The sequence below is a fragment of the Muscardinus avellanarius genome (assembly GCF_963383645.1).
Source record: "Muscardinus avellanarius genome assembly, chromosome: 15".
Classification (NCBI taxonomy): Eukaryota; Metazoa; Chordata; class Mammalia; order Rodentia; family Gliridae; genus Muscardinus; species Muscardinus avellanarius.
This window is the reverse complement of record NC_137801.1, coordinates 88,152,017-88,169,940: the sequence shown is the minus strand read 5'-3', so window position 1 is coordinate 88,169,940 and position 17,924 is coordinate 88,152,017. Positions and strand designations below refer to the sequence as shown.

Genomic DNA, 17,924 nt, shown 5'->3' with positions numbered 1-17,924 from the left:
TTGCTACCGTGGTTTCTGCCTTAGAGCTGGTCAACTGTGGGCCGAACCTCTGAAACTGTGAGACCAAATAAACATTTCATCCCCTACGCTGGGCTTGTCAGGTATGTTGGCCACGGCGATGGGGAAGGCTGACTAAAGCACTGTGGGAACTGGATATCCCCAGGAGGATGGGGCCTTCACCCGAATTCTTCCACAGAGTGTGCAAAGAGCAGATCCACCTATCCAGCCGGAGGGTTTAAGGACACTGGCATCTTTTACACATCTGGGCTGTGGTGACGAATGCCAACTCTCTCCACAGGTCGTGGCGCGGGAACTGCTGTCTCAGTACACCAAACAGCGCAAAGACAGACCACTCTCAGGCCTGCTCCAGAACTGGGCTGCGTCGACAGGGGACAAGCTGAGGACCAGGTACGTATAGCCGAGGGTGCCAGTCACTTGCCTTCGATACCCAACCCAAGCCGATAGAGCCTGATACACCCAGCTTGCTCTGGGTTGACATTTTTGATATCTGATACATACAGAAAAAAAGCCAGTGAATATATGAAATGAGTGCTCGTGACTCGCTACCCAACTTAAGGGCTCACGCGCGGCTCATTCTGCTCTGCTCCTCGTCCTCCTTCTATATCACATGGTCAGGATCCAAACACCATAGACTCTAATCCGTGAGCCCCGGGAAGGCGTCGATTCCCACTTCGCAGGCAGGACACTGAGCATGGAGGTTAAGACACTGCTCAAGGTTACCTGGCTGTGGGGGGCAGGGCTTGACCCCAGACGGCTGGGTCAGGACACGGATCTCACTGCTTATGTCGGTACCTTGTAGCATTATCTTTAAGCTCCATAGGTAAGTCGGAGTATATGTGGCACCTTCTGTTTTCACTAAATATTTTGTTCTAGGGTTTACCCAGGTTGTTATGTGACACTTTATGCAATATTCCATCGTGTCTATACACTGCAACCTACTTATCTGTTCAGATCTCCAGTATCAGTAGACGTTGGGGTTAGTCCAGCATTTTGATATTTTGCCCAAAGCTGTTATAAAAAATCTTATGTTTTCTGGGAAACATACAAGAGTATGTACAGGGCTTTCCGGCTGGCCGGCAGGGCTCAGAGTGTAGAGTGCACTTCGTGTCACCACGGACACCTACGCAGCGCTCTGCCTCCGACAGCGCTAGTCAGGGAAGCAGTGATGCCCGTCCTTTAGCTCATGAGGCTGCCTGGCAGATTTATTTATTTATTTTTTATTTATTTTGTGGTACTGGGGTTCCTGGAAACCCTTCTACCTCCGGGCTACACTCCCAGACCTATTTTTTATACTTTTTTATTTGGAAACAGGGTCTCTTAAGCCAGCGCACACGGCTGGCTTTGAACCTGCGCGATCCTCCTGTCTCCACCTCACAAGTGCGGGTATTACAAGCGTGTGCCACCACGCCCAGCCTTGCCTGGCATTTTTAAGTTCTACCGCTTAAGAGTACTGGTATCAGTCCTTTAAACTAATTTCCTGACCCAAGAGAGATTTGCAATCTGCTGTTTGAAAACCACGCCTCATGGGTGTACTGCCTGGGAGCGGAATTGCTCTACTGTGGAATATGGTGGTGTTCCACTTTACTGGACAGTGCCAAAGTGACCATACAAACCCGCACCCCTGGGCTTTGTAGAGCCCTGTGTTTCGTTCTCTTACCAACACTTGGTGTTAGCAGACTTTGTAATATTTCTCAGTACAATACACAATATTTCTCCAGGTGCGGTGGCGCCCATCTGTAACCCCAGTACTTGGGAAGCTGATGCAGGAGGATCATAGGTTCCAAGCCAGCTTGGGCAACTTACACCCTCAGCAAGTTAGTGAGACCCTGTTTTGAAATAAAATATAAAATAGGTCTGAGGGTATAGCTCAGAGGCAGCATGTTCCTGGGTTTAATCCCCAGGACAAAAAAAAATCTCTTACCAAGATTTTAAGCCATGTTTTCTTATTTCTATTAAGGACATACAGCTTTTTTTTTTTAATTTCTTCTCTTGTGAAATGCCGTTGATGATTTTGCCCCCGTTCCTCTATTTACTGGGTGTCCATCATTTTAGAGGTCTTTTGTCCTTCATTATTACAGATGTTACAGCTGTTTTCCCAAACTTGCGGCTTCTCTTATACTTTCTTAAAGCTCCTTTGCCGAGCACACATTCCTAAGCTATAATAATTTACTTAACATCACAAAGCCTTAAATCATAAACTATAATTCATTTCTTTTATATCCAGCACTTTCTGTATTGGCTACTCTGAGTTCAAGAAATTTGTATTTTTTTCAAGCTTGAGAATTTCACCTTTCATGTTTACTCCGGAATCCATTGGGAACTCTTGTCCAGGTTTGAGGAGGGGCTCTGACGCCATCTTTCTCTCCCGCGGGCCGCCGGCTGTTCTAGCACTCTACTCAGTCGCCGCCCTTTCCTAGTGAGTCCGGCGCTCACGCTGGCCTTGGTTAAATCCTCACACATGTGAGAGTCCATTCAGGGCTGCTCTGTTCTTAGCCTGTAATCCTTGATCTGACAAAATGCTGTTGCCATTGCCCTGGCTTTCTAACACAGTGTGACTATGTTACATTATTATTATTATTATTATTATTATTATTATTATTATTATTATTTGGTGCTAGGGTTCCTAGAAGCCCTTCTACCTCTGGGCTATACTCCCAGACCTATTTTATTTATTTGGAAACAGGGTCTCCTAAGCCAGCGCGCACAGCTGGCTTTGAACCTGCGCGATCCTCCTGTCTCCGCCTCCCAAGAGCAGGGATTACAAGCGTGCGCCACCACGCCTGGCGTATGTTACATTATTATCTATAAAATATTCCTTGCAACTATTTTGTCTACTTTGCACTTCTGTATAAGTTTTGGAATCACTTTGTCAAATTCTTCCGAAGGAAACAGATCGGTGTCAATGGACGCAAACGGAGAAATATTGTGGGCTGAATGTATGTGATGTGCGTGCACTGGAGCGTGCGCCAGCTCTGGGGTGGGGGGCAGGAGGAGCTGTTGTTTAGGGTCCAGGCCTTCGGTTTGGGATGATGAAAGAGTCCAGGAGTTGGACGGTGGCGAAGGCTGCAGGACAACGTCACACACTGGACACCATGGACACGTGCGCTGGAAATGGCTAAAACGACAAATTATTTGCTTTAGGTATTTCACCACAGTTTTGAAAACCTGGTAAATTTCTCTCTGAGAATATTTTTTTTCCTTTTTTTTTTAATTGGTGCACTGTATTCATACATCATAGTGGGATACAAAAAAACTTTTGTAGACATACATGCACACATCGCCCAGTCAGCCCCCACCCGATCCCCACCCCATTCCCTCCCCATCCCTCCTTCCCATGCTTGATTTAGTGGTTGACATCTAGTATTATAGCAATTTATCCAAAATTAATAACGATAATCTCACATAACAGTTTCATTCGTCTGATACCAAACTTTTGATGACTTAAAGATAACATTTCAATATTTCTTTTTGCTTTCTTTCTTACCAGAGAATATTTTTTTTAGGTGAAACTATCATATATTTAATTATTTATTATTCACAAAAAAATCTATCCTAATATAGAATATGGACTCTAGATACCCAAAATGATCTCGAAAAAGAACAAAGCTAGAAGATGTATATTTTCTGATTTCAAACCATATAAAGCTACAATAATTGAAACAGTGTAGTACTGTTCTAAAGGCAGATATATAAACCATTTGAGTTAAATAAAAGCCTATAGATAAATTCTTCCATATATTGTCAAGTTAATTTTGACAAGGTTTCCACGAACATTTGGTAGAGGAAATAATTATGTTTTAACTAAATATTGTTGAAAAATAATAATTACATGAAAAAGAATAAAATTGGACCCTTACCTAATCCCATATACAAATATTAACTCAAAATAGATAAAAGACCTAAATATAAATCTTAAGACTATAAACTTTTAGAAGAAAATCTGGGTCATAAAACCTCACAACATTGAAATTGGCAGTGATTTCTTGGATATGATTTCAATGGCACAGGCAACAGAAGAGTATACAAACTCCCTAAAAAATAACAAAAATATTGTATATCCAAAGACACTGTAAACAGAGTTAAAAGTTACTGATAGAATGGGATAAAATATTTCCAAATGCTATATCTGAAGGTATATTAATATTCCAACTAGAAATCCTAAAAATTAACAATAAAAGGTAACAATACAATTTAGAGATAGGTATAAGACTAACATAAATAATGAATCTCCACAGATAACCAGTCTTAGTTGTCTGTTGGATGGAAAATCTTGTTTCTCTGGTTCTGGTGTGTGTTACCTATTTCTTCTTTGTAGTTAATCTCTTTGAGTATTTTCTCTAGCGCTGGTTTTGAAGACATAAATTCCTTCAGTTTCTGTTTGTCATGGAAGCTTCTTATTTCCCCATCTAATTTGATAGAAAGTTTTGCTGGGTAGGAAATTTTTGGCTGGAAGTTGTTTTCTTTCAGAGTTTGAAATATGTTACTCCAAGCCCTTCTGGCTCTCATGACTTGATTTGAGAAGTCTGGAGTGATTCTAATTGGTTTGCCTCTGAATGTCACTTGGCCCTTTGTTTTTGTTGCCTTTAAGATTCTCTGCTTGGCTTCCACATTGGTCATTTTGACAATTATGTGGCGTGGGGATCCTCTTCTCCGATCCTGTCTAAAGGGAGTTCTATAAGTTTCCTGGACCTGTGTATCGACCTCTTGCTCTATGTTTGGAAAATTTTCTGCTATTACTTCCTTGAAGATATTGTTGATCCCTTTGGTTTCACTTTCTTTTCCCTCCTCTATTCCAATTATTCTTAGGTTAGCTCTCTTAAAATGGGCCCATATTTCTTCAATGTCAGATTCCTGCTGTCGGATATTTTTTTCTAGATTAGAAACTATGTGTTCATTTTTGGAATGATCAGCTTCTAAGAGCGAGATTCTATTCTCCATGTGGTCTAATCGGTTGTTTGTACTTTGAATTGAGGCCTTTACTTCATTAATTGCATCCTTTATCTCTTTTTGGCTCTCTCTGAATTCTTTTTGAAACACCTCTATTATTTCTAAAGTTATTTTCCTGATTTGATCTTCTAGAAATCTCTGAGTTTATGTTTTATCGGGTTCTGATGTTGTGGGATTGTAGGCATTCATTGCTCCATTGTTATTCCTCTTTCCCATGATTTCAGAAGTTTGTGCCTTCTCTGGGTTCTTCCCTGGGTCACTACGACTTCACTTAAGGTGCTCTGGATCTGGAGTCTGTGGTATCTCGGTCCCCACTACTCCTTTACCGGGTTGTATCGCAGAGTCTCAGACCCAGGGAGTCGATAGAGGCTGCTTTAGACCATGGGGGGGTGCCAGGTTGCACGTTCTCCTATGGTGTGATATCTCTGTCACCGCCACTCCCCCACTGGATCAAGTCCCTGGGAGTCAGTACTGGGATTTCTCCTCTGGGGCCACAATTTGACTCACTGTTGTTGAATACGCAGATGGAGCTGTAGTGAACTTGGTGAATTCACTGCTGCTGCTGCCGCTGGTGGCAATATGGCGCCGCTGCCATGCCCTCAACTGTGAGGCTGGCGTATTTCTATTCTGTTTTTGAACTCTGCTCTGAGTCCCCGCAGTGTGTGCTGAGCCCAGGCACTGGGAGCTTTAATTGCTTCCTAAGCAGAAGAATCTGCCGAATCCTGCAGGGCTCTTGCGCAGCGGCTCACCTCAGCTCACTGTCCGGGCTCCTGAAAACGTTTTTAATTTGTAGATTTGTAGAAAAATCTGACATGAATATCTATTTTATAAATAACATGGATTTTTCTCAAAGTTTTTTTTTTTTTGGTGGTACTGGGGGTAGAACCCAGAGTCTTTCTACCTCCGGGCTATACTCCCAGACCTTTTTTTATATTTTATTTGGAAACAGGGTCTCACTAAGTTGCTGAGAGCCTCACTAAGTAGCTGAGGCTGGCTTCGAACCCGTGCGATCCTCCTGTCTCAGCCTCCCAAGAGCGGGGATTACAAGTGTGCGCCACCGCGCCCGGCTTTTTCTCAAAGATTTTGATCTTCTAAGTGTCTTCCGGAACTTTTAATTCTCTCACGCATAGCAGATCCTTTCATAGATTTACTGCTAGCTGATTTATAATTTTGGTTGTTAAGAATACCTTTTAAATTATATTTTTGTTGTTGCTGATTATTGTACATGCAGTTGGCTTCTACTCATAAATTTGACTGTAGAAAACGTTTCTTCTTAATGTGTCTATTGCTTGGTTCTTTTTCATGGACAATAGGACCAGTTGAAAATGATGGTTTTTTATTTCTTCCTCTCCAATTTAATACATTTCATATCGCACTGCAAAGTCTAGGGCCTCCAATTTGACTTGAATCAAAGCAGACACAAAAGATGTTCTCTTGTCTACTTCTGGTGTTAAAAAGAATTAGTGTAACAGCTCACTATTAAAAGTAATGTTTGCTGAAGTTTTTAATGGACACTTTCCCCTAAAGAAGCCCCATTTATTATTTTTAACACATTTTAATCATGACTAGATGATAAACAGTATCAAATGAATTTTTTTCATCTTTTGAAATGATCTATATGTCTTCTTTATTCTGTTAAAATGGAAGCTTGAGTTAAAACAGAAGAAAAGGGACCTTGTGGAACTGAGGGGAGAGACCGGCAGAGTAGTGGAGGAGGCCGGGGAGGGCCAGGGGGAGAAGGAAGCCACGTCGTGCGGCGTGCACTCGTGAGTGTGGCATTCTGTATTCCACGAGTGTGAGCCGTATAAAGCACCAGTGAGCACCTTTAGAGATAGGAACACAGCCTTTGCCGGTCCTCTGCTGTTAAGGGACCTTCACGCGCTTGCAAGACGCCGGCTTTGTTATGCTCGTATTGTCTCCGTGCCTTCCTGGGTTGGGTGTCTTAGTACTGGGGGTGATCATTACTTCCTGTGCTTACACTTCCCTAATGTGGATTGATGTCACAGTTTTAGGTCTTGTAGAGCTCCTTGGGGAGTGGTTTCTTATTGTGTAGGAGAATCCAGTCAATCACTTGAAAGTGATCTAGACTCCGGGGAGTGTTTTAAAAGATTGACTTAACTCATTCCATTGTTTTAGGAGTGTCCGGGCTTCTTCTTGTGTCACCTTCGGTCAATTGAATGTTTCTAGGAATCTAGTCATTTGGCTTTGAATTCTTTGGTAGACTTTTTTCACACTATTCTCTTGTTTTGACTCCTGCTGGCTTGGCAGCCGGGCTCCCTTGAGCTTCCTGCGCTGTCCCTGGGCCTCCCCAGCCCTTGGGACTTGCCACCCCTTGTCCTCAGACCATTGTCCAGCTTGTTATTTTTTTCATATGACCAACTCTTCCCTTTTTTGACCTTCTCTACTGTACCTTGCTTCTATTTCATTGTTTGTTTGTTTATTTTTGTGGCACTGGGGATGGAGCCCAGGGGCATTCTACCTCTGAGCTACACCCCAGCCCTATTTTTTATTCTTTATTTAGAAACAGGGTCTCACTGAGTTGCAGAGGGCCTCACTAAGTAGCTGAGGCTGTCCACGAACCGCGATCCTCCTGTCTCAGCCTCCCAAATGCCGGGATGACAAGCGTGCCCACCACGCCCAGTTTAGTTCATTATTTAATGCCTATAAGTGTTACCACATTTACATTACTCTTATACCCTTCTTTTGGAGAGCCTAACTGTACTCATTTTTTTCCTTATGTGTATTTTTGAAGTTGTTATTTTTATGTGGAAGCAGATTATTGGTCTCCACTATCCAAATGTATTTGACTAATTACTTTCTCAAAAAATGATTATTAAAAAATGTAATCTCAGCCAAGATTATAAACCAGCATATGCTTATAATCCCAGCATCTGGGAGGCTGAGACTGGAGGATCACAGTTTGTAGACAACCTCAGCGACTTAGTGAGGCCCTTTGCAACTCACTGAGACCCTGTTTCAAATTAAAGATGAAAAAATAGGGCTGGGGGTGGAGCTCGGAGGTAGAATGCCCCTGGGTTCCATCACCAGTACTGCAAAAAAACACAAAATATAATTTCATAAACCCGATTTAAAATGTGGAACTATAACAAATAGGGATGGGGCTCTTCCTAGCCATGAGGATGAAGTGCCATTTAGACACCTGCAGTCTTTCTTTCTTCTTTTTCCTTCTTCGCGCCGCTCGGGTCTCTACGCAAATTGCAGTCCATCCTGAAGCTCCATCTCGGCCTCCAGGTTCCAGGACACTTTTATGGGAGAGAACTCTCTTAGTTTTTAACATCTCAGTCTGTCCTCACACGCTGTAGAAAATCAGTCATTTCTTTTTAAGTATTTCTAGCCACAAGTGGTAATTTTATAGCAGTTTTCCCCTCCAACTTCTTTGAAAATTTTCCAGTATATGAGTTGAAAGAATAATACCATCCTCTAGCAGAATCCGCTGCACCTGCTCAGAAAGCTTGTTCCCTGGCAGCGCACAAGTCACCGGCTCTTCCCTTTCTTCTCCAGAGAGCAGAGCAGGGCTCGTTTACCCCATCCGGAAGCCATGGCACGTTCTCCCTAGACGCAAATCCGTATTCCGAGTGAGTTTTCCAGGATAATCTCAGCTGTGCCGGCGGCAGCGTTCCCATGGTAAATGTTTGTAAAGTTCTAGCCCATTTACCTTTGCCTCGGTTAGTCACCTCCAAAACAGTTCGGTCTCTCCCACACCGCAGGTTCTGTTCCTCCAGGCAGCCTGTGCTCAGCCACGCCCGCCCCACGCTCCCTGCTAGAGCAAGCCACCTGAGCCTTTGGCAGGGACTGGGCTCTGGCTTCCGTGGAGGGCGGACACCATGATGGGCCCGGGGGGCACCCATGAGCAGGTGCGGACCACGCGAGCTGCCTTTTGCCCAGAACAGCCCCTCACTTGGGGTGGGTCAGCCCTGGTTCTGGAAGGGCCTCCTGAGACCAGGCTGGGCGGGGCACTGGCAGGGGCACTGGAGAGGGCTTGTTCCCGCCATTGCAAACAGCCTGCTTGTCCCGGGCCCGGGCCCAGTGGGGTGGCGGGCCTCGAGGAAAGTCGGGGTTCTGTCCTGCGCTCTTCTGTAAAGTCTTGAGGGTTCAAAACACCGAGGGGAGCTGGAGCCCAGCCTCGGGCAGTGCTGAGGGGCCTGTTCCGGACGCGCGTCTGTTCATAGCCTTGCCTGCCGCTCTCTCCTTTCGATGTGTTTCGAAGCACCTGAAGACATCGGCACATTTCTAAATAATTCACGATAAACATCACAAGCTCAGGTTCAGTATCCGGGTACGCTTCCCTTTCTTCTTCTATAGAATTTGTAGGCGGTGAAATGCACACCGTAAGTGTCTGCGCAGTGAACTCTGACATTTAGAATGTCCAGCTCTGTAACCCACACTCTTATTAAGCTCCGGGTCCTCTCCATCCTTCCAGAGAGCCCCCCAGCTCCTTGTCTGTTGGCCCTTGTGACGCCGCCCCAGGTGTAGCCATGATTCGGATACTTTTCCTACCACAGATTAAGTTTTCTGCTCTAGAATTTCCTGTGGGTGGAACACACGCCCCGGGCCCTTTCGCAGCGGGCTTCGCGGCCGGCCCAGCGCTCTCTGACGGCCATTCCTCCCGCCACGTGTAATTGTGTCTTCCTTTTTATGGCTGGGTGGCGTTTTATTTTGTGGCCACACTGGGATTTGCTTTCTATTCTCTTATGAGGCGTAGACACCTGGGACGTTTCTAGTTTCCCCTCTAGTCAGAAGAGCAGCCGCGAACATTCTGCTACAAGCCTTTTTCTAAAAGTTGGTTTTTATTTCTCTTGGGCAAACAGTAGATAGGAATTGCTAGGTCACTGCATATGTGTTTGTTCAGTTTCACGAGAAACTGAGAATTTTTTCCGAAGTGGCTTGTTTACTGTCTTACATTTCCGTCAGCGAGTCGGAGGGTTCTGGTTCCTCTGTGCGCATGCACCACCCACCCGCGGGGTATATGTCGGCACCTGGCGGCTGCAGCGCTTTCCATTTGCATTCCCCGCTGGCTAAGGATGTGCATTTGCACTTGGTCTGGATTTCATTAACTCTGGGGGCATTTTGACCTCCTTGCACAGCACAGTTACGAGGAGACTGTCTTCAGCTATATTCCTGTTTGTTTGTTTGTTTGTTTCTTGATGGTCCTGGGGTTCCTGGAAACCCTTCTACCTCTGGGCTACACTCCCAGACCTATTTTATACTTTTATTAATTTGGAAACAGGGTCTCTTAAGCCTGCGTGGCTGGCTTCGAACCTGTGCGATCCTCCTGTCTCCACTTCCCAAGCGCAGGGATTACAAGTGTGCGCCACCACATCCGGCTATATTCCCGTTTTTAAGCAGTTTGTAGAGTCCTTTCTGCTGGTGCATTCCGTGGCTACCTGTGTGGTTGGACTCGTAGGGTGGCGATGAGAGCCCCTCGTAAGCATGCGGTTTGTAACCTCGCTGACCCCCAATAAACACTCCAACATACAATGGTAGTTTCATATATATATATATAGTTAGTACTGGGATTGAATACAGAGGTGTTCTACCTCCACACTATATTCCCAGCCCTTTTTTAATTTCTATTTTGAAATAGGGTCTTGCTAAGTCGCTGAGAGTCTTCTAAGTTGCTAAGACGGGTCTTGAACCTGTGCTCCTCCTGTCTCTCAAGTCCTGGGTGACGGCATTGCCACCATGGCCGGCTACAAAAGTAGTTTCTAGGAACAGTGTTCGCAGCCTCCGGGTTTCATAAGTAGCAGCCCCTGAGATGACCAAAGCTTCTCAGTAAACCATGAAGGTTCTTTATGCTTCTCATTAAGAGGCTGAGGCAGAGACTCCACCTTCTGAAGCCCAGATCCGAAATGAGCATTGGTGAAGCAGGCATCCACATTCCCCAGTAACTGGCAGGCGAATGTCCTCCATCTGCCATCCCTGTCTCAGGGGAAGGAGATTATTAACTCGGGATTCGGCATTACAAACGGCCCTGTCTCCAAAGTGTTTCTTGAAGTTTCTCTCCTGCCTCTAGTTATCAATGACACCTACTTGAGATTTTAGTTTTCAGCAAATGGGACTCTAAGTTATTTGGGTCTTACGATCATTGACTTCTCCAGGAGCGAGGCATGGTGGCGCTCCTCTAGCATCCTGGTAGTTGGGAGGCCGAGACCGGAGGACTGCAGGTTGGAGGACAGCGTCAGCAACGTAGGGAGACCTTCAGTAACTTAGCTAGACCCTGTTTCAAAATAAAAGGGCAGCAGTGAAGCCCAGAGGTAGTAATCCCCCTGTGTTCAATTCCCAGAACCAAATAATAGCAACAATAATAATACTGGTAATAATAACGATAATTCGCTCCTCCAGGACGTGGGAGGAGAGGAGGGCAAGAGGTGGCTGCACTCTGTGAACCCCTGGGGGTAGACTAACCCTTTTCCTTTCTCTCCAAGTCCCTGCCGTGCCATGTGGGACGGGACATGGCTCTGGCGCTGGCGCTGGGCTGGGCAGCGCAGAAGGCCGCGGGGCTGGCGTCGGGATCTTCTTCACTTGACCTGCCCTGGCCTTGGCTTCTTCCTTTGCCGAAAGGCAATGGTGGAGGTCACTCCCTGCTGAAGACCCTCTGTAGCCCTGCTCTCACCCACAGCCTCCTGGGCTCCTCTGCCCTCCAATGCTGGGGCTCCCCGGGCAGCCCGAGCCTGTGTCCTGCCGTGCGGTCTGCAGCAGGTCACTGGACCTCTCTGAGGCTGAGTTAAACTTTGGATAGTACGGTCCCTGCATGTGAGAGTTAGTGAGAATGTTGAGTAATTGGCAGCGGACACCGCGCGGCGACCCACGTGTAATATATTTAACACATCTTATTCTTGGACAAATACTTTGTGACACATTTAATTGATTATTCATATTGGCTTGTAATCATTGTCCAATCACGGCTGACTATGATCACTTGAATACATTATTATCATTTGATGGAGATTATAAAACTTTTAATAAAGATCATATAAAATGTTTAACATTACCTATAAGACAATAATCAATAGATAGAAAATCCAGGAAACCAAACTGTCTCTAAACTGTAAGGACAAACACGAAGAGTAAAGCAGAGCCAAGAATTCACCAGAAAAACACTGAAAAGAAGCCGGTGTGTGAGCTGGGCGTGGAGGGCACGCTTGTCATCCCCGCGCTCGGGAGGCAGAGACAGGAGGATCGCGCAGGTTCGAAGCCAGCCACGCGCGCTGGCTTAGGAGACCCTGTTTCCAAATAAAAATAATGTAAAAATAGGTCTGGGAGTGTAGCCTGGAGGTAGAAGGGTTTCCGGGAACCCCAGTACCACCAAAAAAAAAAAAAAAAAAAAGAAGCCGGTGTGCAGCCAGCGAGTGACCGGGCCAGAGGCCGTGTGTATTCACACTGCTTTTCTATGGGGGGGGGGGGGAAAGTTATTTTAAAAACAAGCCCACTGTGTTTTTTCCAGCTGACATTCTTTGATGAAGCCATAATAATAATGATGGTCCCTGTGCCTTCCCTCCAGTTTCCTGGCATTTCACACGGATGCAGTGGGGAATCTCACCTTCCTGTTGAAAGCAGTAAATTTTCGTGAGAGGGTTCTTCAGCGGAGTTTAGTGGCCAGGATTTACTATAAGGTAAAGATATATTGTGTTGTGTCTTTTGTGTCTTTTCCTCTTTTTTTTTTTTTTTTTGTGTGGTACTGAGGGTAGAACCCAGAAGCTTTCTACCTCCATGCTATACTCCCTTACCTATTTTTTTTCTATTTTATTTGGAATCAGGGCTTCACTAAGTTGCCGAGACCCTCACGAAGTAGCTGAGGCTGGCTTTGAACCTGTGCGATCCTCCTGTCTCAGCCTCCCAAGCGCAGGGATGACAAGCGTGCCCACCACGCCCGGCATATGTCTCTTCCTTTTGATGTATGTTTTTGGCACATCCTGGCTGGCGAGCTGTCGGCTAAATGTAGTAGAGGGTGAGTCGGTGTAATCACAGGCTTCGGCAGCTGTTCTGCAGGACAGCCCCTGTTCACGAAGCCAGTGTGCTTAGAGTTCCACCCAGGGCTGTCTTTAGGCTTCGTAGGTAGCGGGTGAAGAAGGGAGTGATTTTTTACCTGTGTTGGATCTGAGAAACCATCATTCTAGACACACAGCAAACGTTCTGTTCTCTGGGGAAAGTTCATGTGTAAAAATTAACCCTGTGATATTTTATGTGTGTGTGTTGGGGGTGGGGTGGGGATTGAACCCAGGATCGTGGTGGTATTCTGAGATGCCTCTATTTTCTTTCAAATGCCCATGAGTCTGGAAAGCCATAGTACGTTGGCTCAGTGTTGACGGACTGAGAGGGAATACCCGCCACTCACGGCACCCGTGAGGTTGGCTGGGGAGAGGACAGCCGGACCCAGCAGTGTCCACTTCACTTTCTGACCCAACACAAACAGCGTGCAAGGCCTGGAGCGGGTTTCCCGGCCCACCGTCTGCCTTGGCTCGGGGCTCGGGGCTGCTGTAACCAGAATCCAGGTTGCTCTGCTCTCATGGCAGTGGAGCCAGAATTGGGCCCCGCCACTCTCCCCGTCCGGTTCAGTTCTTTTTATATCAATGTATTCTTAAGCCCTCTGCTACAGCAAAGGGCAGAGAGGGTGGAAAGCAGGAAGGCGATGGGGTGGGAGTTCTCTCAGGAGATGTTCTAGAGGCCGAAGAGGCCTGCAACCCCCCGGGGTTGAGACCCTGTGGCGCAGAGCCACCCTGGGCACGAGCCTTCTGGAAGCTGGGGCCTGGGCTGTGCAGATCCACCCATTCTCCAGGCGTGGGTCTGAGGGAGGCTCTGCCAGCTCGCGAGGGCACACTCGGGCGGGCGTAAGTCTCTCCACATACCCTGGCTTTATCAAACAGAGCTAGACAAGAGGAGAGGAAGAGAGCAGCCAAGCCAAAGGTGACGTGTGCACCAGACAGCAGAACTGCGTGGACACACCCAGTCCGTGAACTCGCCTCCCGAGACGGAAGGAGAAAGCACTACAGACACAACTGCAAGGGAAGAGACACAGGCGTCTCACCTCAGCTCTGCGGCCGACGTCAAGCTGAGAGCAGACGAGGGAACACAGAAGAAAGAGGGAGAAACCTCCGTAGATCAATACTCCTGAAAACGACCCGCAAAGGGGGAAGAAATAACAGCCACGGGCATAGTAGAAAAATACTGAGCGGAATAATAATCAAGACATACTAGAAAAAAAGCCCCCTAGTGTTTAAAGATCTCACATATCCATGCGGAAGATGGGGGCTCAAACCTCCACACAGCCCGAAAATCTAGAACAGAGAGAATATCATAGACGCAACCAGAGAGAAAAAAAAGTTTACTTAAAAAGATATAAAAATTAGGCCAGCTTCAGCCTTGACTCACTAGCTCCAAACACAGTAATATGTGTTTCCCCAAGGAGAAAATGTCACGATCTTTGCACACTAGTCCAGGCCAAAGTTCATCCAGAACTGCAGGAAATGGAAAGATATTTGTGGACTTCAGAGAACTGGAAGCCACTTTGCTCATCTAACTCTCCTAGAATATTATTTGAAGTGTGCTTCAGAGGACATTTAAGAAAATCAAAATCGTCAGGGGCGTTAATGCATGTTTCGTCTCCCTGGAGTCTGACACCAGAGGATCACAGGTCCAGGCCAGCTCAGGAACTTAGGGACGCTCTGTTTCAAAATTAAAAAAATAAAGTAGGACTGAGGATGTATCTCAGAAGTAGACTGACCCTAGGTTCAATCCTCAGAGCCGCACAAAAGAAAAACAAAACAAAACGAATTAAAATTAGGTAAAAATTTGGAAGTCAAGTTATAAAAGGATTCATGGACCCTGTGAAGCAAAAATATGTGTACTTTAAAATAATTACGATATTAAAAATAGGAGCTAAAAATGTTTTGGAACAAATATGAATTTGGCTAATTTTATAATAGACTGGGTCTATATTATTTTTTATTCTTTTTTTGTGGTACGGAGGATGGAACTCAGGGGCATTCTACCTCTGAGCTATACCCCTAGCCCTATGTTTAATTCTTTATTTTGAAACAAGGTCTCACTTAGTTGCAGAGGGCCTAAGTACCTGAGGCTGACCTCAAACCCACAATCCTCCTGTCTCAGCCTCCCAAGTACTAGGATTGCAACGTGTGCCACCATGCCCAGCTTATTTCTTATTTTTGAAACAGGTTCTCACTAAGTTATGAAGGGCTTCACTAAGTAACTGAGGCTGGCCATGAACCTGTGATTTTCCTGTTTCCGCCTCCCAAGCACTGGGATTACAAGCCTGTGCCACCATGCCCAGCTTGGAGAACAGTTTAAGAAGCAATGTCTGGTCACAGTGTTGTCCCTGCTTCTGGGCTGTTCAAAGCTAGGAAATAAATATGTTGCATTTATTTATTATCTCTCGCTCAGTTGCTGAGGCAGCTCCAACCTGCAAACTCCCTGTCTCAGCATCCCAAGTATTGAGATTATAGGTATTTGCTGCCACACCTGGCTGCAAATTGTATTTTTATGTGTAATCAGTAAACAATTGAGAAAATGAAACTTAATTCACAATGACATTTTTATAAAGTGCAGTTCTTAGAAATATATTCAACAGGAAAAATCCTACACATACAAGACATATACTCTTGGCAAAACCTGCAGGGGGTAGTCGGCGTGAGCCTGGGAAGCGGAGGGTCATGCCGTGTTCAGAAAGACTCGCCGGTGAACGTCTCAACTGAAGCCTGGGCAGAGACGTTGGCAGAGACCCGCAAGCTGATTCGATAATTCAGATGGAAATGTGAGCGGCCTGAAATAGCCCACGCAACTTTTTTAAAAGTTGAAGGCAGATGGAGTGCGGGCTCTACCCGATTCAAAGCCTGTCTGCTAAGGCTCCCGACATTCAGACGGGATGGTGCTGGCAGGAGGAGGGACAGACAGGTCAGCAGGACGACGTGGAGTCCGGAAAGAGGAACGCACAGATTTCTTCACATGATGTTTTGCAAACGTGTTGGAGAATTTCAGTGATTGAAAGATGATATTTTTTCAACAGAACAGGAAATCACTGGATATTTGAATGGAAAAGAGAGGAACTGTGACCTGTTTCCCACACGGTGCACAAAAGGGAACCGGCGATTGATCGTAGGCACAAATGTACAGGGAGAAACTAAAACACTCAGAAGAAAACGCCAGAGAATGTCTTCAGAAGGTGGGCAAGCTAAGGTCATTTTAACAAGACACAGGGGCCCAGTTGATAAGTTGGTAGCTTGGGGTTTTTCTCTAAAATAGAGTCATAAGACCATATAAAGGCAAATCATAGGCACGGACAGCCTTTGCAGTGTATGTATCTAACAAAACACTTCTATCCAGAATTGACAAAGAACTCCTACAACACAATAATGAAAGTTCACAATCTAAAAACAGAAGCACAAAGACCTGAGTAGACGCCTCATAAGACAAGATGAAAGGATGGCTAATGAACACACGAAACTTTGCTTAATCATATCAGCCATAAAGAAACAGAATCAAAACCACAATCAGATGCCACTACACACCCCTGGCGTGGTTGAACTGAGCAATTTGACAACCCTCCATCCTGGCAAAGATCCAAAGCAACCCGGCTGTCTCCTCGCTGCCGCAGTCTAAAGCGGTCAGGTTCAAAGATCCGGGCCTCGGGGCCGGCGGGCCAAGGAGCCGGAAGGATGTTCACCTGCCGCCTGCCGGGGGCTCAGCAGACCAGGGCACGGGCCAGCCTGGGAACCCGCTGCCTGCCAGGAGCCCCCTGGGAGAGGCCTGCTGGGGGGAAGGCCAGGCACCCCATGACAACAGAGCTCACAGGGTGGAGTGGCAGAAGGGGGCGCCGCTGGCTCAAGAGAGCTTGGCAGGGAGGACCTGCTCCAAACACCTGCTCACACAAGTACCTGCCTCCCCTCCCAGGCACGGGCCCTCCTCCCACCACCGGGAGGTGCGCTCTGGCCAGCCAGACCCAAGCGTCTGGGCCCAGGGGGCTGCCTGCAGTGGTTAACTAAGCAGGGGCTTATTCTCTCGTCACGAGCAGACGGCGGTGGGCAGCCAGGGCCCGGCCACAGCGCTGTGATCACGGTAGCTTCCCTCGGCCCTCGGTTGTGGGGTAAATTGTGCTCCCAAGAAGGTGTTCAAGTCCGAAGCCCCAGGGCCTTTGAATGTGGACTTACTTGGAAAACGGGTCTTTGCAGATGTACTGGAGTTGACAAGGCCCTGCTGGAGTAGAAGGAGCTCTGCTCCCCCAGGGCAGGTGTCCTCAGACGAGCTGAGCCACCGAGGCAGACACAGCCGAGCTGGCCTGGTGACCCGAGCGTGTGTCAGAGAGGGCCGGCCACTGCCAGACGCCGGCCAGGCCCTGTCCCTGCTGACACCTGCACCTGCGACTTCTAATCTCCAGGACAGTGGGAGGACGCGTTTCTGCTGCTTTGAGAGAGTGGTCATTGGCCCGCAAGGCCGCCCCACGCGGCTGTCCACTGTGCTGTCTCGAGGTGCCTGAGCCCCCACAGGTCATGGAGAAAGGCGGAAGAGAGGTGTGTGCCGGGCCAGGCACCTCGTTACAGGAAGACGAGCTTTCGCAGAGGTGACACCCAGGAGACAGCTGCCCACACAGGGGCCGTGGGGGCGCACGTCCAACTCCGGCAGCAGAGGGCAGAGGTGAGCGGTTCTCAGAAAAGCTGCTTCCAGCCGGGTGCGGCAGGCAGCGCACACCAGTGATCCCAGGACTTGGGGGCCCAGCCAGGGGGATGGCAGCAGGGTCACGGCCAGCCTCCGCAACTCAGTGAGGCCTTCAGCAACTTAGACCCTCTTCCAAACATAAAAAATAAAAAGGGCTGGGGTATAGCTCAGAGGTAGAATGCCCCTGGATTCAATCTCCAGTACTACTACTACTACTACCAAAAAACAATTAGCTTCTCTGTGTGTGTGTGTGTTTATAATTGATAAAT

At 46.9% G+C, this 17,924-nt stretch overlaps 1 protein-coding gene across 1 annotated transcript in view; it reads left to right on the top strand.

The window, feature by feature from the left end:
• The window catches only part of ACOXL (acyl-CoA oxidase like), a gene marked incomplete at both ends in the record, with an annotated part of 233,611 nt that overhangs the window by 173,599 nt on the left and 42,088 nt on the right, over positions 1–17,924 (top strand). The window contains 2 exons of the mRNA XM_080711449.1: positions 299–408; positions 12,491–12,602. Coding sequence (XP_080567575.1) covers positions 299–408; positions 12,491–12,602 — 222 coding nt within the window. The remainder of the gene's footprint in view (positions 1–298; positions 409–12,490; positions 12,603–17,924) is intronic.